The sequence below is a fragment of the Artemia franciscana genome, chromosome 2, assembly GCF_032884065.1.
Source record: "Artemia franciscana chromosome 2, ASM3288406v1, whole genome shotgun sequence".
Taxonomy (NCBI): Eukaryota; Metazoa; Arthropoda; class Branchiopoda; order Anostraca; family Artemiidae; genus Artemia; species Artemia franciscana.
Genome location: NC_088864.1, coordinates 20231358 through 20253943, shown reverse-complemented (window position 1 = coordinate 20253943; position 22586 = coordinate 20231358). Strand labels below are relative to the sequence as shown.

Below are 22586 nucleotides of genomic sequence, written 5' to 3'. Positions count from 1 at the left end.
CGGCCCCGGGTGAGGGTGCTCTAGTTTCTATTGTGGACCCCCAGGGACTAGGCACCCCTTGGTCCACACCTCCTAATGAGGTACCCCATATATCTGTTGGGTGTTTTTCTATCCGCAACCTGGGACACTTTGAGTAACCTGAGTTAGGCCACAAATAGGCAGAAGCTTGAATTTGAAAGTGTTGTCAAAACTAGAGAAGATCAACGCCACTCACGGAATGATTCTGTATAACCTCCGTGTTTCCTCAATGTCATCAATATCTATAGTATTTTCTGGGGAATATTCCATTGTATATAACAAAAAGGATTCTTATTCTGCATTAGAGATTGATCTAACTTAATGTTTTGCATGGAAAATACGACTTAATATAAAATACAAAATAACATCAAAATACGTAAAAATTTTAAGCAGTCAGAGATGATTATGTCGAAAGGATAGACTTGCAGGAATGAGTCTATATAGTGGGAACATTGTTTTTGCCTTGTCTACTAAATTATTAACACCTTCATTTTCAATACTTTTGAGAACCCCTGATCTGCCCCCACTTAAATTATGAAATTCCCTTTTTTTCAAATCAGTCATAGTAGAAAGCAGTGAATACTGACTTATTCGTGCTAATAGGAACCATAAAGCTGTTATCACACTCGATAGCCAGTCAGCTTATATCGAAAAGCTATTTATATAGCTTCCCTATTTTGAAGACCTACAGCGTGATGGCATATTCTTCCCTAAGGATATATGCAGTCAGAAGAAAAGGAACGGTTATGATAGACTATTGATACGGTAATGCTAACAGTTATATTGCTTAAGTTTACATCAACTACTAGAGAAGACTTCTGTAAATCTTTTGATCTTTTTGTGGAGAATTCCAAAACCCCCATAAAAAGCACTTTTAAGGTTCAAATTTTCAAATATGTTTTATCAATATTGAACTGGGAGGAGATTATCCCACAGCCTCCTTTTCTTATGTAGGACTTTGCTTCAACTAAGCATAAAATAAAGTCTCTGGGGGATCTGCTTGCACTCCTTATTAACGTATTCCAATTTTATTGCATAAACCAAATACATCCAAATTAGTCCTTAATCCAAAGGAATTCTTGTAAAAAAGCTAAACTTCAGTGTAAAGAGCAAAGGACTGAAAGGGTGGTAGCCGTCATCAAATTTAGAAATATCCTGAATATGGTAATAAAATTTAAGAGTAATAAAAACAAAACTGTTTTTCTTCAAATGAAAAACAGTTTTGCTGACAAAAACTTTTCTACATTTGATTGAAGCTACTTCATGCGTCAAATTTTATGTTGTATCTTGAAAAAACATCCTTAAAAATAAAAACCAAATATAATATAAAAATTTATAAAAGAAAATGTACAGTGAATAGAAAGGATGTAAAGGATGTATGTATCCTTACTGTAAACAGTAAGGATGTTGTATGCTTTAAGTATGAATGCTTCAACACATGAATATTGTCATATAATTTCTTTTCGTTAGGCTTTGAGAATGAAAAGCATCGTTAGCTCTACCTTCTTTAAGCAATAGGTTTGTTTGTTCATTTTTGTAAAGATATTTTTCTCTTCACTATAAAATATTTGCAGGAAATCACTAGTGAAGCTTAAGCGTAAATAAAGCAGGTTTTTATGGGTGACAGTTCTAACCCCCTTACAAACCCCCTAAACCCAAGGATTTAGTACTCTCTTAATTTAAAGAAAGAATAATGACGCCTATTGCGTCATTATTCTTAGGGGTCAGAATAATGACCCCTAACCCCCTAAACCCAAGGATTTAGTACTCTCTTAATTTAAAGAAAGAATAATGACGCCTATTGCTCAATTGGCAAAGAATCTTGTCTCCTTGTCAATGTAAAACTATTTAAAAATTTTTGTGTGAAATCCTTTGTTTTAATAATAAGAGGAGCAGAACATGTCCATTAGTGGTTGTACCATTTCGATAAGACTTTGAAAAATTCTAGAGAGGCATTTTTAAACAATAATAAGAAGGTTCTAAGTATTTTCATACTTTTCACAGCATTAAAATGCGTTTCTTTTGATATAGCTATTGCTAACAAAATTCCGTTTTTTAAAGTTTTGGTTACTATTGAGCCGAGTCGCTCCTTACTACAGTTCGTTACCACGAACTGTTTGATAGTCAAGCACCTGTCTTTCGTTGTATATTTATTGAAAAAACAGCAAACCATTTAAGCTAGAATCGTGAACCTTAGCAAAATGGTATTTAAATGGCTAACATTATTGTAAACAATAGTAATGCTACCCGATGCACTTGGACATGACTGCTGTGTGTCTTCCATTATTCATTATTTCATCTTCATTATCACGGAGGAGGATTCTCCTCCTCCTAAGAGGAACTTCTTCTGAAAAAGTCAATTTTGATATGTCTGCCTACAAATTCCTCATTTTTGAAAGCATTTATTCTAACTTTATGTATCCGCGCAGGAAAGGTGCCTTCACCTTCACCCTTCCTCCAAAATTTCAAAGTTTTATTGTTCATGAAGTTGTTTATATTTTCTATGCTAATTTGCTAAAATTATGTTTTTGTTTGTTTGTTTCCTTTCTAAAACGTCAGGCCCCCTCAGAGTAAACTTTTTCTTACGTTTAATTCTCCTTAAAATTTGGCTACGTGCTACTATATAAATTATCTGTTTCTTATCTTGTTCTGTAACTCTGTATTGAAATAGTGGATTGATGCTCCTCTTGCAATACGAGGCAGAGGGGTCAATACTCGCTGGCACAAAGTGGAGTTAAAGTGAAAACACCCACCTAAATTCCCTATAAAAATAGACCCAGCGACCATAGACTTAGCGAAGCGATAAAGAAATGTATGTCATTGTAGATAGATATGATGGACTATTCAGATATTGTGAAATAGGAGGAAACATGATCTGCTCGAAGAACTGGGGTGGTTGCTACGAGCACGAGATTCTCCTTAGAAATTTACAGCATTTCTAAGTAGACACTCAAAACTACACGAGTGGAACTCAATACCATAAATTTCCAAGGCAAAAAAGTATTTTAACTTTAATTTGACGACCGCCTTCAGTAAACCTATAAGGGTTCATATTATCGACTTACCAACAAAGTGAACATACCATTCGATGCCTTTTTTATGCTCTTTACGAATATAATAATCACTTCTGTTGTACACTCAAATTTAAGCACTCTTTGGCCTAACCTAACCCAACCTAACCTAAACTAACCATATTGTAAATAATTTTAGCGCTGAGAAAATGCAGTGTTATTTTGTCGAAAACGACGCTAAAAACAGCGGTTAGAAAACATAGCATTATTTTGTCGAAAACGACCGATAACCTATACTTTAATTGAAAATTCGTCTTTTTTAAGAGCTCATAACGTGCTTAAATTTGAATTTGCGATAGAAGCGCCTATTACATTCGTAAAGAGCACAAAAAAAAGGCATCGAGTAGTATGGTCACTTTATTGGTAAGTCAATAATATGAACATTGACAAGTTTATCCCGACTTCTTTTGCTGCAAGCAGTTTTAAACGTCTGCTTTCCTGTAGGCTTTCAAGACTGGAGGACAATAGTGATGCTCAGCAGAAGTGTAAGTATTGATACTTGCTTTGAACAGAGTTTGAATTGTACCAGAAAGAGGCACATACTAGAGTTGTACTGCACGCGTACTGCTAGATAAAGGGGTATCGGCATTTTATATGTCGACGCGAATGACATAGACATTGTGTCATTTGCTTTTTCATTATAAGCCTTATCTTGGATACCACTCAAATTGGGAAAAACAAAAATTTTATGTCCGATTCTGTGAATATTCACTGCCTGTGCATCAACCTTGTAGGAATTTACTGAATGATCCAGTTTTCTTTTTCATCTGCCTAATTCATTCGCTTTTGGGCTGTTATATAGTTGGTTTTATGTTCTCTAAGGGAAAAAGAGTATTGGCTAAGACTATCAAGAAATGGGGAATGCAGGAACAGATTGCTTTACTTATGGCAGAGATGGAGAAGTCTAGGCTTGATCCTTCGGCGCAAGAAAACATTCTTTATATTCGCAGGAAAGTCATTGTCACCGTCTGTGGTAAAAATCCACACCCAAAGCGGGATGTCACATATTCGCCACCATCTTACACCAGCTTTGAGTGTTTGTTTATGCACGTTTGCCTTCAGTCGGACATTTTTTATTTCATTTTTTAACAAGCGAACTGATTCAAGCCACAGTTTCTAACGTATACATACAATACCTGCATTAACAAAAAAAAAAAAAAAAAAAAAAAAAAAAAAAAAAAAAAAAAAAAAAAAACTAAAACGTACAAGGAAGCAACATTAGACCAAAATGAAGTGTAAATAAAACAAAACTCAACAGAATGATTTTTACGGTTGCTTGCCATGAGTACTGAACACCCCTCCAAAAATAAAACCATGTGGCTTATTCGCATTTTACTAGTTTGCAGCTATCGCTGCAACCATGACAAATTATGTATAATAGAAAATGTGCATAAAATATACAAAACAAATACACAAATAGCAAAGATTAAAAAGAAAAAAAAACGCTTGATAAACCAAATCAATTAGTTTTCAAAATCCGATTTAAGTATTAAAGTCCTTGATCGACATGTAACTTCTGAAATCAAATAATGGTTAAAAAACTTATTATGAACAATTATAGAATTGAAGAAGAAAACAAAGAAATGTAAAAACATCTAGAAACAATTAAACTGTAAAGACAAATTGAATGTTAAGAAAAAATCCCAGAGAACAGCAACTGATCTGAATAAATTTTTCAGTGGTTTGCCCTGAGTACTGAATCCATACACAAAATACTTAAGAAATATGCAAAACAAAACGAAAAGACTATCAAGTGTCCCTACATGGGGTACTTAGTAAAGAATGGTGTGAACCGATGTGTTTTTCTATCTTCTGATCGCTTCGTATGAACAGAGTGGTTGCGGAAACTTAAGAGAGGGGTCATTCTTCTAGAAAAAAAATTCTAGCTCTATTTTCAGAGCAAGAATAAAGCTAAATAATCTTCCAAAGGTAAAACTACCACAAATCACTATCAGCAAATAAATGAAACTCAGAACGAACAGAAATTAAATAAATAGTCGAGTAAACTCAAAGCAACCAAAAATTAACATGAGTAGGGCTGATAAACCTTATGCCTTCTTAAGACTAGAACACAATTTGCGCTATACTGAAGAAAAACAAACAAACAAATGACCAGGGATTGTCAGTTAAATTGACATATACAGACATTTCTTGGTTAAGGTTTTAATAATTTTTCATGTATGAAAGTAAGAAAGTTAAAAAAAGAAAGTAAGAAAGTAAGAAAGTTAAAACGTAATATCAGTAAAGTGTAAATTGTGTTTTGGTTCTGCGAAGGAATAGGGGTTATAGGCATAGGGCTCATTTTGAGTTTGACTCGGCAATTTATTGTAATTCCTGTTCGTTGATTTGAATCAGCGTAAGTTTTCTTAATGTCTTATTGTTTATAATTATATCTCTGTTTTCCTTTTATTCTGTGGGACAAATAGTCCCAGTACCACGTCTATATATCTGAACCTTGTACCGTTGTCTATTGAGTTTAATAAAAGTAATCATACTGATACAAAACCTCTCTATAATCCTATTTATCCTTCTCGCCTATGCCAAGTAGGCATGCCTAGTGTAATTAGTTAGGCCAATCCCTAAGTGGAACGCTACCGTAGTATTAGTCCACTTTATGAACGGACCCCATACCCCCTCTAGGAGCACGACTAACACCACTTTACTAAATCTGGTGGCAGACGGAAAAACTGGGGCGAGAAGACTAATAAAATTGTAAATTAAAAACAAAATGAATTTTCTAACAATAATACATCAAGAACTATGCTGCGATAGCTAACCTCTGATGAATTTTTTTTTAAATAGGGTCAATTTGAGTGGCCAACGAATGCAACAGAAGCCCTTGAGACACTCAAAAATTTCACCTGAGGAAAAGTGGATTTCCTGGCATTTTTTGAAAAATGACCAGAATAGATTTTTTTCATCTGAAACTAAACAGCAACATTAAAACTTCAAATGAACCAAATTTATATATGAGGGTGGCTCTCTCTTCTTCAATGGCTTACTCTTTACACCCAAGTTTGATTTTTCGTCCCAATTCTTTAAGAGGGACTCCTGAAACCAAATGGCCATTTAATTAACATAAGAAGCTTGTTTAAAGTACTTAAAACTTTAGCGCGATGAGCAAGGGATTGAGAAAGGGGCACGCCTTCCTTAAATATGGAATAATTTTTTTCGTTTTTAATTGTAATTTTGGCCCTTAATTCCAGTCGAAAAAAACTTTTCTTTTATTTATTCACTTTTAAGATTTATCTCACCTAATTAGCCGTAATTTTTTATTCCCTTGATCAATCCAACCCTGTACTATAGTTTTCAGTGTATTTCATTGTAAAATTTTTGTTCTGTTTTTAAGTGATATCTTGGATTAAAGATTATCACTTTCTTTTAAGTGATTCAGTAAGTCGTGAAGCAGTAAAATATTTGGACTCTAGAATATTGCACAGTGGCCTTTTCCGTCAGATATTTGTTCCGTCATAAAACAACCTCACAATATCATGGACTAAGAAGAGATCTGAGCTGCTTGAATCTATGGTAGGATTGAAAGAGCCTGTTTCTAATATTGCATGCTAGGGACGGGGAAAAAAGCCTAGAGTCATTATTCTTATTTAACACAGAGGAGATATTTCTCTCATTTTGAGAAGCCGTATATTTAAAGTATATTTTTAAACTTTTGCAACAAAGGTTTATTGGTCACTGTTTAACCTTGACGGAAAAAATAAATATTTCAAACCAACACATAAGCAACGAATTCAATAACCTTATAACTTATTTAAGGTCAGAAACAAAATTTAATTTTTAGTTTTAACTTTCTTAAATTTCAAATTTTTAAGTTTTACTCTTAATTTTTTAGTTTCTTAAATTTTTCTGGATTTGGTGAAACTACAAAATACTAAGTTAACGAATATCGCTTTTACCATATCTGTTTAAAAAATATATTTGATTCTTGGAAGTAAAAGAGGAATCAGATTAAAATTTCGTCCGAAATTCGACCAAATCCTCAATTTTTTCCAAATTTCTGGTACAATTTGGTTTTAACTATATTTAATGCCAAAACACATAGGCACAAAACACAACACTAAGAGACTTCCTTTGCAGATTTTATAAATTGCAGCTCTGAATCTAGAACTTCCACTACCAGACTTTGGAATTGGTACCGAAAATCAGATCGAAATCTCAGACTGTCTGAGGTTCCACTATAACTACTCTATTGTCGACTTTCAATATATCTACAAATATACCCTGGCTGTGCCGTAAACTGGTCATTACAATGAAGGTAGAGAGCCGAAAAAACTTCCACTTACATGCTTTGTGGCTTCCCATTAAAAGGCGAAGTGAAAAGTAGTAGATTAAATATTCTGAAAAAAAGCTCTTGATCCTGCGATTTTTTTAATGTTGTTGCTTTTATTGCATTTTTCTTGAATTTACGTATCGTTATGTAGTACACGCCTTTTGAGTTTTAAAAGGTTTTAACACACTTGTCTGTTTATTCAGATTTGAACGAAATGTCATTCGAGGTATTTCGAACATGCTTTAAACTAGTCCCTAACGAGAAAAATCGGTGTCAACCGGTGGCCCACCAGCGGAAAAAATAGATGGTACGCTATCGTTTTCCCTTAAATTTACCTTTTTGCCGCAAAAAGCAAAACAGCACGGTACTGGATTCTAGCCCTCGCTATAGTTTAGTAAAGATCTAAACGATAACATTAGGTACAGACGTACATTGTCCGCACTGATTCACTTTCAGCTCTGGATTACCTCTCACACCAGCAACATCAAGCAAGGAATGTTGCCATTGATAGTGAAAATTTGGTTACTCAACTTGCAAAAAAAGGTATATCTGTTCTATTCACATGGATTCCAGCACACTGCGGCATAACAGGAAACGAATTGGCAGATCACGCTGCAAAACAAGCTTCCCAACTAGGCCTGATCACTCAAACCCCTATTACTGGTGCTGAATTTCTTTCTTCAATCAGCTAAAAAATTTTGGAAGAAGAGGAGGCTTGGCTCCATTCTTCCCATACTCAGGTCCTCGATCTCTATGATTATAAGCAGCCTTCAAAAGAAATGTACCTCACTTCTCGCATCCTTTCTACCTGCCTATTTCGTCTTAGATGTGGCCATGCAAAGACAAAATCAACACTATTCCAGTGGAAAATGGCTCCATCCCCCAACTGTGACACATGTGTAGTGTATGAAAATATACGTCACATCATCTTTAGCTGTAGAAATTATGAAAAAGAGAGAGAAGAACTAAGAAATTGCTGCGAGAAGGAATTTAATGCATTCACAATGCGTTCTGTTCTGGGACACCATACGTCTCCTTCATGGGCTAGACAACTAAGCACAAACCTCTTAGGTAGATTTGTTAAAACTAATGGTTTGGTTCATTCCCTAAAATTTTTTTTTTGCAACTATGTAATAGGAATTTTAGAATTGCCCTTTTTATCATTTTAGATATATTTTATCGGCGTTTGGTTGTATGATATTGGTTATAATGTGTAAAAATTCTACTACTTATTATTATTGTGTTGTACATGTATTTTAATTGCTGTTTGACAATGCATAGTTGCAGTATTTTGTTTCATATTTTTCAATGCAGGCAGTTGCTGCAAGCGAATAAGCCCTCTCCATTAGCAAGTCAAGTGATGCTGGTTTGGTTCAGTGAATACTGACCGAAGTGACACCCAAGCAAGCTAGTGACTATAGAAGGCAGAGAACAATTGAGTGATACAAACGCATATGACCTATTGGCCAAACGCGTCAAACCCCAAACAACAACAACAACATTTGGTACGCACAAACTTCTAGTGGAGCGTTACCTTTTAGCAATGAAAAGACCACGATCTATTATACAAATAATTATTTACAGATTCATTTATGTAAGAAGTTTACCTAAGTCTTATTCTAAGAACATTTGAAACTTTAGCACAATGCTTTAATAGCCACAGGATAATTTATGGTAATTTTAAACGTGATGAAAGTGATCAAAATAGTGCAAGTTGCTGCACTTCTTGACTGCACTCTTTTCAAGGGAGGTTCATCCTTTTGACCGACTGGTCAAGACATTAGGATTCACATCTTCTCTGGAAGAAACAGAGTTTCTCTTTCGAAGCTCTCGTTTTGGAAGAAACAGAAGTAAACGAAGCACAAATTGGTTGAAATCTATGGGATATTAGGTGACCAAATTTTCTGCTGGCCTCTGAAAAGGTTGGCTTGTATTTAAAAAATCAATAATAATTCATATATAACCCACTTTTAAACAAGTGGAGTAACAACTGCGCATTTCAGAAATAATCATTATTTGTTTGCAGGCTACTAAAAGAGTGGACCTTGGATAGTACCATTTCATCGGAGGTGTAGCTCCAGTATTTTCATTGAGCACAAGAGGGGTCTATATCTGACCAACCAAGGGGCATGGGCTATGCAGTAATTATATGTCCAAATTTGTGTAGGGGGGGGACTGCTCCCTTCCCCAAACCAACCCCTCTGTATTTCATTAAATCTTGTTTTAGGTGTAAGTTAAAATTCTAGTCTAGCCACTTCTGCTATTTTGGAAAGGGGCTAGGCCAGGAAAATGAAACTGTCAGGGATGGGTCTACAGACTAAATTGGGATTAAGCAAAATTGTGAAGCTGAAAATGGTTTTCTTGTACTTCATCTAAGCAGAAAATCAGTTTTGCAAAGTTTCACTTTTATAATGCAAAGCTTTTAAAAAGTCATCTAAGGTCAGGGCCCTCTAGAGAGAGAAGGAGTAGAGGTAGGCACTTCAAAATACCTTTCCAGGACATACTTTAGTATGTAGACCCATCTCTGAAAGTTCACTTTCCTAGCCTAACCCCTATACAAGATAGCAAAAAGTAGCTTAAACAAGAAATTTACCAAATTTAATTGATATAGCTGATATAGCTTAAGGTTGTAACAGTAAAATTCTAGTTTAGCTACTTTTTGCTATATTAGAAAGGGGTTATGCTAGGAAAATTTATGGATTTCTTTTTTTCAAATTGACATTATATTTGATGTTGTTATAGCCTAGCAGGGTACCTGCAAGACCAGGGACCTTGAGATCAACTCTATTCCCACCTGAGGAGTAGTGCCCCTTGAGAAATTATAGCCTAGCAAACAACACAGCATTTACATAGGATTCTGATTAATAGATTGTTCTTCTTGACTTGGTCTGTTTTGAGAGGTATTCTGGACTGAAAAACCTCTTCCTAGTTTATTTATCTACTATGAGCTGCCTCACTATAGTAGCATAATATTATGAATTGGATATAATAGGTGTGAGATGTCTGTGCAGAATTTCCACTCTTGTTAATAGAAGCATCACCAAGTACTGAAAACTGCCTTATGACCAAGATGGGTACAGTATTACATAAAGCATCCTTTCAACTAGAGGTCCAGGGGACTTTCAACACAGAATTATAACCAATATAGTATTTGATCATAAAATGGCCCATAAGTCAACACAGTAATAACATGATGGTAGGCTTAGAAAGCCAACCTTATTGATTACTTTATTTTAAACAAAAGTTTAATAGGATCATTACAGGATACTAGGGTATATAGGATTGCTGTTGTTGGTGTTAAGAGTAAAGGTCACCATTTATTATTGTCTAAGATTAATTTAAAGCTGAAATGTACAAAGGATAACTACCTGTCAGAAAGCTATGACATTGGTAAACCACAGGACAAGATTTTGAGAGAAACTTTCCAGGAACAGTTACATATTAAAAAGAAGGTTTTAAAATTTGACAATGTAGAAGATAGACAGAATAATTTTAGAAAAATTGCCAAGGATCTGAAGATGCAAGGATCTTAGGATATACCACCTTATCTTGCTGGCAAATGCAATTAAAGGTAATTTAAAATACAGCTGGATGATACAGCAGTAAAATATTTTACTGGCATGTTAGTAAATTGAGAGGATATACTCAAACTGGACTTTTCCCAGTTAAAGATAAAAATGAGGCAACAATAAGGGATAGAGAAAGAGCTAAAGAGAGATGGACAGAACATTTTGAGAATGTGCTAAACCAGGATAGAGTTACAGGAAAAGATTGAGAGAAAAATAAAGAAGTTCATGACACAATAGATGTCAAGGAAGATTTATTTTGTGAGGAAGAATTAGTTACAATGCTAAAAGGATTAAAAAAAATAAGTCCCAGATGCTCATAATGTAGCAAATGAGTTTTTTTTTTAATATGGTGGCTATGAGGTTAGAAATAAGTTACTAAGCTAAATTCAGTTAAAAAAAATCACACACTACAACTTAGCATTGAAAATTGATGTGAAGAAAGGCACAAATGAGTTGGCATAACAATTAGTTTGTACTTTAGGGGGGTAGAAGTTTACTTTTTAACCAAGTTTGTCTATTGTGAGGGGCTGGTTCAGGTAGTAGTGATTGGTGGCTCTTATTGGCTAGGACAGATTTTCCAAATTACTGAATAAGGTGTTCAAGCTAGACTTTAGGTGGAGATAAATTTAATTTAGTGAAGGCTAGATCATAGGGTATGTTGCGGTTTTGGGGTATAATCTTTGTTGCTCTTTTCTGGGTGGATTCTATGTTGCATAATAGGTATGCTGTGCAGTTAGCAGATGGACCCCACACCAGGCATGTGTACTTGAGCAATGGGCAAACATAACACATGTAGGAATAAAGACTTTCAGTATCACGCCCAAAATGGCTTATTTTGGTAAGTGTCTGAAGGCTTGAATTAGCCTTGCAGATGGTTAAATTAATATGGGCACTGAAACTACAGTCACTAGTGAAAGTTACCCCTAAGATTTTTATTTTGTTCACAATTGGGAAGTATCTGACAATTTAAGGAAAACCCTAGTCAAACTCCTGTAAAAGAAATGTGATAAGAGTGAGTTTGGTAATTATACAGACATTAGTCTAGTTTATGTAGGTAGTAAATTACTTTTTATGATGATGGTTTTTATACTTAGAGATGCTTTGAACAAAGTTTTAAGATAAGAACAGTGCAGTTTTAAGAAAGGTAGAGGATGTGATGACCAAATTTGTATGCTAAAGTTAATAATTAAGAAGTGCATGAGTCATCAAACACCTTTAGTCCTCAGTTCTATAGATTATGAGCAATCATTTGATTTGCTGATAAGAGCTTTAGCTAAGGTCTTATCATTGTATAGTATACCAGACAAATACATTAAAGCAATTAGTGCTATACAAGAATAAAACTGGTTCAGTTAAGGCAGGAAACAAGGCCAGTAGCTGGTTTTGTATTAAACCAGGATTTAAGCAGGGTTGTGTTCTATCTCCATTTATATATTAATCATTTTAATGGATTTTGTTTTAAGGAGCACAGGAAAGGCTATGGGAGAATAGAGAAAATGGGGAAGAAAAGCATTCCTGGACTTAGATTATGTTGATGATTTAGGCATCCTAGATGAATGTGTCAGCAGAATAAATAAACTTCTAGAAGTTTTGTGAGTTTTGGGTGCTAGAATAGGTTTGAAAATTGAGATTAAGAAAACTAAGTTACTAAAGGCTAGGATTAATGAATATGAAAATGTGATATTAGGTAAAAAAAAGATCAATCAACATTTTCACTTACCTTGGTAGTATTATTTGCAAAGATGGTGGGTGTAGTGAAGATGTTAAAAGTAGAATAGCCAAGGCATAGGGTGTTTTTCACAGTCAAAGAAAAGTTTGGAAGAATCAGAAGATATGTTTACTAACCAAGACTTGAATCTTAGAAGCTACAGTGATGATAATGGTCAAATACAGTTTTTAAGCATGGGTATTTCAAGAAAGAGAGTAAGATTTTCTAGATGTTTACCAGAGTAATTTCTTATGAATTGTCTTGGGTACCCAACTGACTGACCATATTTCAAATAGTAGGTTGTACAAAAAGTGTGGTCCAATCCTGCTTTCTATGGCTATAATGAGAGAAAGGTTCAGATGGTTAGGGCATGTTCTGTTGATGAAGGATGACAGATTACCCTTTCTAGCAAACTGTCTAGGTTGAAATAGAAAGGGTTGTCCTTGGTTAGGGTAGGAGGATGTCATAAGGAAAGATTTATCAGAAGTGGTAGCTCCCTGGGAGGGTCTTAAGAGGGAGGCTTTGAACATATTGGGATGGAGGACAAGTGTGAAGCTGTTTTGGCCTTAGGCAGCTTGGTGCTGCAATGAGTTGTTAGTAGTAGTGGTAGTGTGTTTGAGCATAACGTGAAACAATCTAGATTAGCCTAGGTTAGTTGGTAGATGGGTATCAGTGTACAATTAGCCTGTTGAGAAAATGATTCCTACTTGGTAATATGCAGAAATATTGCAGCTAAATTCCTAAAAGCACTTCACTTCACCTTAACCTCAATCCCACCCCTATAATGTACCAATATATAACCAAAGTCATATATTTACATTGCATTTTCTTGATTTTGTCCCCACATTATGGTTGTAGCAGTAGTTGCAACCTAATTGCTTCAGTTTAAAGGTATTAATTTGAAACCTAAGAGTAATAAATAGTAAAGTGCAAGAGAAATATAATTTGTGTTATATATTGGCACATGAAGGGGGATTAGGGGTAAAGTAACAGGAAGTGCTTTTAGGAATGATCAACTCCGTTTTTTCTGCATACTATGAAGTAGATTGTTTTCAGCATGTTTCCTTCTCAACAGGCCTAATTGTTCACTGATACTGTCAAATAAGTTCTACTTGCAAGCTTAAACCCAGAAACCAGGATAAGCAAGGATGAGTGGTGTCATATACAAGTGGAGAATTTGATATTTTCAAAAGTGGAAAAAATATTTGGAATGTTATGCAGAGAACAATAAGGGACAAAGGGCTATTGTAATTTATTGTGGTATGCTATACTTTATGGGATTTGTAAGTAATCTATGTTCACAGTATAGTACACATGATAAATGTTGGTAGTTGCTGAAGTGTCCATAGTGTTTCACCTAACAAGTTCCAGACAAGTGTTTTTTCTTTTTTTATATTTAACATTTTACATTTGGGGAAAGTTAGTGTTAAGCAAATAAATTGGCTAAGGGATGATGAAACAGACTCCATATCTATTTCTTAACTTTTTAACTGTTTTTAACACACTCCATATCTATTTTTTTAACTTTTATTTCATTTGGTACCACAGTATAGTAGCACCCATTTTGCTGTTATTATATTCTGTCAAACAAGGAGTGATTTTACAAGGTGCCCTTTCATTTTTACCTGGTAAATTAAAAGTTTTTGCAAGTGAGAGGCTTGTATTTAAAAACATCATTTTGGATAATATTAGTACAAGGTGTACTCTAAAGTAAATACTAAAGTAAAACAGTTCAAAATAGGGATGATACCTTTTTATTGACAGTGAAATATAAAATTATTTAACTGGATATTTCGAACACATATACAGTGTTCATCATCAGCAGTAAAACTCTCAGTTTTACTGCTGATGATGAACACTGTATATGTGTTCGAAATATCCAGTTAAATAATTTTATATTTCACTGTCAATAAAAAGGTATCATCCCTATTTTGAACTGTTTTACTTTTGTCATGGAAAGGCAGTGTGGTGTTCGAAGTTATCTACGTAAAGTAAATACTGTAGACTAGTAACAAAACAGTAAGCCAAATCTAGCCGCCTACCATTTTATTCCCAATTCAACTTTGTTTCTGTAGTTAGCAATACTATTACAATTGCGTTTTATCCCCCCTTAATAAGGCCATATATAACCCAAAGCTATGCAAAAAGTTTCCCTAATTTTGTTTACATTGGTATTAGGCTATTTTCTGTATCATTATAGCATATGGGCAAATATGAAGGACACATTATGGTTAAGAATATTAATGCCAATCTTGCAAATTAGATCAGTCTTCTAAAATTCAATATGTACTTGTAAAGTTCTCAGACTGATGGTTGAAAATTTATGGTTTCTATATAAACAATTTTGCTGTATAACTTTAATTGAGTACATAACTGAGATAGTTTACATTAAGTGAAGAGTAGTAGCATGCCAGTAACAGACAGTTTACCTTAAAGAAAGCAATTCCAGAAAGCAGTGGTTCATTCTCATGATAGATATATCTAAGGAGGACTCAGGGCCACATCCTCCCCCCTCCCCCCAAAAATTATTGTTTACTTTCTGGGCACTTCTTATTCCAACTATCAAATAAAGTTTTTTCTGTCCCCCCCCCCAACTCACACACAGACAAGCAAATCTGTGATTGTGCCTGTCTTGAAATGAGCCAGGTCATCATTTGGGAGGTGTCAAACGACTAGGGGGAAGGGGGTTTCCCTTTGTAAACAACTTTTCATTGCCAGTATGATTGATAATTTAATCTGATTCTGGAAGAACACTAAATAAAAAAACAAGTTTTTACCTGAAAGTAAGGAGCAACATTAAAACTTAAAACAAACAGAAATTACTCAGTATATGAAAAGGGCTTTACCTCCTCAATGTCCCATTATTTACGCTAAAGTTTAACTCCTTCTCTTAACTCTACTTTTTAAAACAGTAAAAAACTTTAGTGTAAAGAGCAGGGCATTGAGAGGAAAAGCTCCTTTCATATACAGAGTAATTTCTGTTTGTTTTAAGTTTTAATGTTGCTCCTTACTTTCAATTAAAAAAAAATGTTTTTTTATTTAATTTCTGAGCGTTTTTGAATTAATGCAGGTTTTGATTTTGGCTCTCAACACATAAATAGTTAAAACGAAATTTGCATATTAGTTTTTTTTTGGCTAAATGGTTTTCTCATAGTTTTAATCAGATGATTTTGAGAAAAAAGGAGCAGGGAAGGAGGCATAGTTGCCTTCCAATTGAACTCTACTTAAAAAGGCAACTAGAAATTTTCAATTTTTTACAAACATTTTCATTAGCAAAAAATATATGTAACTTACAAATTAACTTACATAACAAACTTCTATATTCGTATGTTCTTATTACGTATCTGGGGGGGGGGGGTCATCCCCTCGTCAATACCTCACTCTTTAAACTAAAGCTTACATTTTTTTTCACCATTTCCTTAAGAATGACCCCTGAATCACAAAGGCCATAGAATAAATAGTTGAAATTACTAAAAATTCTTTAGTGTAAAAGGGGGAGGTATAACGAGGAGCTAAACCCCTCATATGCTTAATAATTTCTGTTTGATTTAAATTTTAATGCTGCTCCTTACTTTCAGTTGAAAAAACTTTTCATATTTATTTTCTGATTTTTTTTTAAATAATGCTAGAAAATCTTGCGCCCCCTTCATTGAAATTTTCTTCCCCCATGACAGATTTTTCTATGGAAAGATCCTTCCAGGTAACCTCCCCCCCCCCCAAACCGAAAAAAAACTGGAAACATCCGTACACTTCCCAATAACCATTACTATATGTAAACAATGGTCATAGTTTATAACTTGCAGCCCCTCCCACAGGGACTGTGGTGGAGTAAGTCGTCCCCAAAGAAATAATTACTAGGTTTTTCGACTATGGTGAATAAAATGACTATCTCAGAATTTTGATCTGGTGACTTTGAGGGAAAATGAGCGTGGGAGGGGTCCTAGGTGTCCTCCAATTTTTATGGTCACTTAAAAAGGGCACTAGAACTTTTAATTCCTGTTAGAATTAGCCCTCTTGCAACATTCTAGGACCACTGGGTTGATACAATCACCCCTGGGAAAAAGAAAGAAAAAAAATAAACACACACCCCTGATGATGTCTTGTGGCAAAAAAACGAATATCCACATTTTTGTTGATAGGAGCTTGAATAGCCAAACCATTTCTGCTTGTGCTGCTCCAAAAGTAATTTTAACTGAAGTAATTTAATCTGAAGTGGCTGCACTTAGGTTCAGCAAATAGTTGCTTTCAAGATGCAGTTGAATGGAACTTTCAGGAAAGGATATTGATTACAAATTATACCCTCAGAAGACCTTCTAAAGCATCCATCTCCATTATTTGTCCATTCAAATGGTATAGAAATTAGAAAAAAAAAGTTGACCTATAAAAATCAAGCATTCAGAAAAGTATCTATATCACAAGTATGATCCAAGGAAGGTATTTCAGCTCAAAATGGTTGCTGAATCCTAGTTTAAAAGGTTTTAAACATTCTGTGAAAATGTGCCTTAATGTTAAAAAAAAAAGTTTGTACAACTTAAAATTTTGCTTAAATTGTTAATAATGTATTTTCAAAACTTTGGCACAAAGAAAAGGAGACTCAAATCAGAATATGTGTGTGTGTGTGTGTGTGTGTGTGTGTGTGTGTGTGTGTGTGTGTGTGTGTGTGTGTGTGTGTGTGTGTGTGTGTGTGTGTGTGTGTGTGTGTGTGTGTGTGTGTGTGTGTGTGTGTGTGTGTGTGTGTGTGTGTGTGTGTGTGTGTGTGTGTGTGTGTGTGTGTGTGTGTGTGTGTGTGTGTGTGTGTGTGTGTGTGTGTGTGTGTGTGTGTGTGTGTGTGTGTGTGTGTGTGTGTGTGTGTGTGTGTGTGTGTGTGTGTGTGTGTGTGTGTGTGTGTGTGTGTGTGTGTGTGTGTGTGTGTGTGTGTGTGTGTGTGTGTGTGTGTGTGTGTGTGTGTGTGTGTGTGTGTGTGTGTGTGTGTGTGTGTGTGTGTGTGTGTGTGTGTGTGTGTGTGTGTGTGTGTGTGTGTGTGTGTGTGTGTGTGTGTGTGTGTGTGTGTGTGTGTGTGTGTGTGTGTGTGTGTGTGTGTGTGTGTGTGTGTGTGTGTGTGTGTGTGTGTGTGTGTGTGTGTGTGTGTGTGTGTGTGTGTGTGTGTGTGTGTGTGTGTGTGTGTGTGTGTGTGTGTGTGTGTGTGTGTGTGTGTGTGTGTGTGTGTGTGTGTGTGTGTGTGTGTGTGTGTGTGTGTGTGTGTGTGTGTGTGTGTGTGTGTGTGTGTGTGTGTGTGTGTGTGTGTGTGTGTGTGTGTGTGTGTGTGTGTGTGTGTGTGTGTGTGTGTGTGTGTGTGTGTGTGTGTGTGTGTGTGTGTGTGTGTGTGTGTGTGTGTGTGTGTGTGTGTGTGTGTGTGTGTGTGTGTGTGTGTGTGTGTGTGTGTGTGTGTGTGTGTGTGTGTGTGTGTGTGTGTGTGTGTGTGTGTGTGTGTGTGTGTGTGTGTGTGTGTGTGTGTGTGTGTGTGTGTGTGTGTGTGTGTGTGTGTGTGTGTGTGTGTGTGTGTGTGTGTGTGTGTGTGTGTGTGTGTGTGTGTGGTGTGTGTGTGTGTGTGTGTGTGTGTGTGTGTGTGTGTGTGTGTGTGTGTGTGTGTGTGTGTGTGTGTGTGTGTGTGTGTGTGTGTGTGTGTGTGTGTGTGTGTGTGTGTGTGTGTGTGTGTGTGTGTGTGTGTGTGTGTGTGTGTGTGTGTGTGTGTGTGTGTGTGTGTGTGTGTGTGTGTGTGTGTGTGTGTGTGTGTGTGTGTGTGTGTGTGTGTGTGTGTGTGTGTGTGTGTGTGTGTGTGTGTGTGTGTGTGTGTGTGTGTGTGTGTGTGTGTGTGTGTGTGTGTGTGTGTGTGTGTGTGTGTGTGTGTGTGTGTGTGTGTGTGTGTGTGTGTGTGTGTGTGTGTGTGTGTGTGTGTGTGTGTGTGTGTGTGTGTGTGTGTGTGTGTGTGTGTGTGTGTGTGTGTGTGTGTGTGTGTGTGTGTGTGTGTGTGTGTGTGTGTGTGTGTGTGTGTGTGTGTGTGTGTGTGTGTGTGTGTGTGTGTGTGTGTGTGTGTGTGTGTGTGTGTGTGTGTGTGTGTGTGTGTGTGTGTGTGTGTGTGTGTGTGTGTGTGTGTGTGTGTGTGTGTGTGTGTGTGTGTGTGTGTGTGTGTGTGTGTGTGTGTGTGTGTGTGTGTGTGTGTGTGTGTGTGTGTGTGTGTGTGTGTGTGTGTGTGTGTGTGTGTGTGTGTGTGTGTGTGTGTGTGTGTGTGTGTGTGTGTGTGTGTGTGTGTGTGTGTGTGTGTGTGTGTGTGTGTGTGTGTGTGTGTGTGTGTGTGTGTGTGTGTGTGTGTGTGTGTGTGTGTGTGTGTGTGTGTGTGTGTGTGTGTGTGTGTGTGTGTGTGTGTGTGTGTGTGTGTGTGTGTGTGTGTGTGTGTGTGTGTGTGTGTGTGTGTGTGTGTGTGTGTGTGTGTGTGTGTGTGTGTGTGTGTGTGTGTGTGTGTGTGTGTGTGTGTGTGTGTGTGTGTGTGTGTGTGTGTGTGTGTGTGTGTGTGTGTGTGTGTGTGTGTGTGTGTGTGTGTGTGTGTGTGTGTGTGTGTGTGTGTGTGTGTGTGTGTGTGTGTGTGTGTGTGTGTGTGTGTGTGTGTGTGTGTGTGTGTGTGTGTGTGTGTGTGTGTGTGTGTGTGTGTGTGTGTGTGTGTGTGTGTGTGTGTGTGTGTGTGTGTGTGTGTGTGTGTGTGTGTGTGTGTGTGTGTGTGTGTGTGTGTGTGTGTGTGTGTGTGTGTGTGTGTGTGTGTGTGTGTGTGTGTGTGTGTGTGTGTGTGTGTGTGTGTGTGTGTGTGTGTGTGTGTGTGTGTGTGTGTGTGTGTGTGTGTGTGTGTGTGTGTGTGTGTGTGTGTGTGTGTGTGTGTGTGTGTGTGTGTGTGTGTGTGTGTGTGTGTGTGTGTGTGTGTGTGTGTGTGTGTGTGTGTGTGTGTGTGTGTGTGTGTGTGTGTGTGTGTGTGTGTGTGTGTGTGTGTGTGTGTGTGTGTGTGTGTGTGTGTGTGTGTGTGTGTGTGTGTGTGTGTGTGTGTGTGTGTGTGTGTGTGTGTGTGTGTGTGTGTGTGTGTGTGTGTGTGTGTGTGTGTGTGTGTGTGTGTGTGGTGTGTGTGTGTGTGTGTGTGTGTGTGTGTGTGTGTGTGTGTGTGTGTGTGTGTGTGTGTGTGTGTGTGTGTGTGTGTGTGTGTGTGTGTGTGTGTGTGTGTGTGTGTGTGTGTGTGTGTGTGTGTGTGTGTGTGTGTGTGTGTGTGTGTGTGTGTGTGTGTGTGTGTGTGTGTGTGTGTGTGTGTGTGTGTGTGTGTGTGTGTGTGTGTGTGTGTGTGTGTGTGTGTGTGTGTGTGTGTGTGTGTGTGTGTGTGTGTGTGTGTGTGTGTGTGTGTGTGTGTGTGTGTGTGTGTGTGTGTGTGTGTGTGTGTGTGTGTGTGTGTGTGTGTGTGTGTGTGTGTGTGTGTGTGTGTGTGTGTGTGTGTGTGTGTGTGTGTGTGTGTGTGTGTGTGTGTGTGTGTGTGGTGTGTGTGTGTGTGTGTGTGTGTGTGTGTGTGTGTGTGTGTGTGTGTGTGTGTGTGGTGTGTGTGTGTGTGTGTGTGTGTGTGTGTGTGTGTGTGTGTGTGTGTGTGTGTGTGTGTGTGTGTTGTGTGTGTTTGTGTGTGTGTGTGTGTGTGTGTGTGTGTGTGTATATATAAAATACTAAAGTTGAAACGAATCCTTTTTGCAACCTTCTAAATCCTTAAAATTTTGAAAGAGCATAGGAAAAGACTTTAAAACACTTTCACAAGAAAATTTAAGCTAAAAACCTTTCTTAGAGTTCTATTCACTTATCTATGGCAATTTCCATGTTTTTGGCAATATGCAAAATTTCTAGCTATATATTTGTATTATTCTGTTTCCTTTTAGAAATTGTGTTGGCTCTGCTGATTATCCAATTAATAAATTTTATTTTGGAAGTAAAATGTTTTGTGTGTTTTTTTTGTAGACATTCATATTGTCATTTAAAGGATCAACGCCACATATTTAGAGATGTATATATAGTTGCAAGAACCATGGGAGCTAAGCAATGTCTTTCAAAAAGTCTCAATGTGTTTAAATGGATTCCAGTATTGTTTATTGTGGCAGTTGCCGTTTGGTCTTATTATGCTTATGTGATCCAATTATGTCTTCGTAAGTACCTTTTTTTATTGTAGTCTACATTTATTATTTGATTTGCTTATAACATGTTATGTAGCAACAAACACATTAATCATTCTACATGTCACTGGCCCTTTACCCAATTCAACTACAAGGTTTTGAATTTATCTTGGATGGAAGCAATGAATAGATGGCTTTGACAGGACAAAACCATTGTTAAGGAAATTCAATGAATATGAAATACTGAAAAAACTTTATTTTTCTTTTTTTTTGTATTGTCTTGTTTTGCTGTGTTGACAAAAAGTGGCACAAGGTAAGGAAGCTCCTCAGAAAGAGATGAATGAATGCATCTGCAAAATAAATATGTAGTTTCAAGTGATCTATCTTTAGAGTCATTTCAAAATTAAGTTCAGCCAAAAAATGCCTTTGGCAAGCAGTTTCTATAATTCCTAAAAGTCAATTTTATGTAAAAGATAAATTGGATTCACGTCCGAATAATCTGAGATTTGGTAACCTCTGTGAATATGCAAAGTTTTTCAAATGAATACTGTTGTGTGTTTAAAGTTTGCAGTAGTGTGTAGTTACTACTAGTGCCTTATTCATCCTTTCATTCCCAACATTGTAAGGGTCAAATCTACTGAACTCAAAATGGATACTTTCTTGTTTTGTCTCTTATCTTTTATATTGACGGTTTTTGTGAGTTCCTTATCTCTTTTAATTTTGACTGCTTTTTATTCACGTATTCTCTTTTTTTAATGTATTTAGCCCTATTTACTTTTTTTGCTCTGTTTTATTTTTCCAGTATTTTGACTTTCTTCATGAATCCAAATTTATCACTTTTTAAACCTTGTGGTTTTACTACTTGTTTATGGTTATTTTTCCTTTTCTGGTAAAGTTAAAAATTTTGTTCCTTTTTTTCAGTTACTTTGACTTTTCTTAGCCAAATAGCCAGATAGCCAAATAAAAGTATTTCTCTAGACTAGATTTGTAAAGGCTATCAAGACTATCAAAATTTCCCCCAAAAAATTTTGCTTCATCATTGAAAAAACTAAAATTCTTAAAGAAGTGACCTTCTCTTGATAATTCGTGTATATCAAATATGATTAGATCTGCTATTTGGCTTTGTTCCAGTATTTTAATTGATATCCATCACTCACACATACTATATTTTCGTTCTGTTTTTCAGTTTCTGTTGGAAGTCCTGCACAGAAAAGTAAGTCTATTTTTGTTTCTTTTATATTAAATATCAGGGTATCTGAACAAAATATATTATATTGCATTTCATATTTTACTTATATTATATATTTTTTTTACTCTGATAAATAACAACAAGGACCACGCTGCCTTACCGTCATAAAAAGAACAACAGGCAATGAAAATTTTTTAAATTTTAAATGAATATTTTCACCCTAAATCCAAGGGCTGCCCTCGATAAACCATATAAAAATCAAATAATACTTACAATAAAAGGTAATCACTAAATACTAAATTTAAAAAAGTAAAATTTGCATTTTTTGTTTTGTTTTTAATGATTGTATTGTAAGTCTTGTTTTATTTTATGTGTGATTTGCTGAGGACAGCCCCTAGCTGTCCTAATTCATTTAAGATTTCGAAAATTTTTATTTCCTTAGACTAATTTTCCATTGTTTTGCCTGTTGTTGTTCTATGATTTTAATATATTCCACTATATTATATATTTTATGTCATACTATAATAGATAATACAATTTATTTTAGAACGTCTTAGAATTAGTTGCAAGTTTTTTTTACAAGTTAG

The 22586-nt window shown here is 36.0% G+C and overlaps 2 protein-coding genes across 7 annotated transcripts in view; both read left to right on the top strand.

Moving 5' to 3' along the window:
• The window catches only part of LOC136038502 (cyclic nucleotide-gated channel alpha-3-like), a gene marked incomplete in the record, with an annotated part of 208048 nt that extends 199062 nt beyond the window's left edge, over nucleotides 1-8986 (top strand). Inside the window, 1 exon segment of the mRNA XM_065721626.1 lies at nucleotides 8689-8986. Coding sequence (XP_065577698.1) covers nucleotides 8689-8723 — 35 coding nt within the window.
• Nucleotides 8987-9124: 138 nt separating this feature from the next.
• Nucleotides 9125-22586, top strand: part of LOC136038526 (palmitoyltransferase ZDHHC15B-like) — a 44580-nt gene continuing 31118 nt past the window's right edge. The window contains exons 1-3 of one of the 6 annotated variants that reach the window (XM_065721640.1): nucleotides 9125-9265; nucleotides 20659-20843; nucleotides 21997-22023. In XM_065721640.1, the coding sequence (XP_065577712.1) occupies nucleotides 20726-20843; nucleotides 21997-22023 (145 nt within the window). In that variant the 5' untranslated portion in view covers nucleotides 9125-9265; nucleotides 20659-20725. Of the gene's footprint in view, nucleotides 9297-12289; nucleotides 12353-20658; nucleotides 20844-21996; nucleotides 22024-22586 lie in introns of those variants that run through there. The other 5 variants (XM_065721668.1, XM_065721633.1, XM_065721679.1 and 2 more) reach the window with 5 other exon arrangements.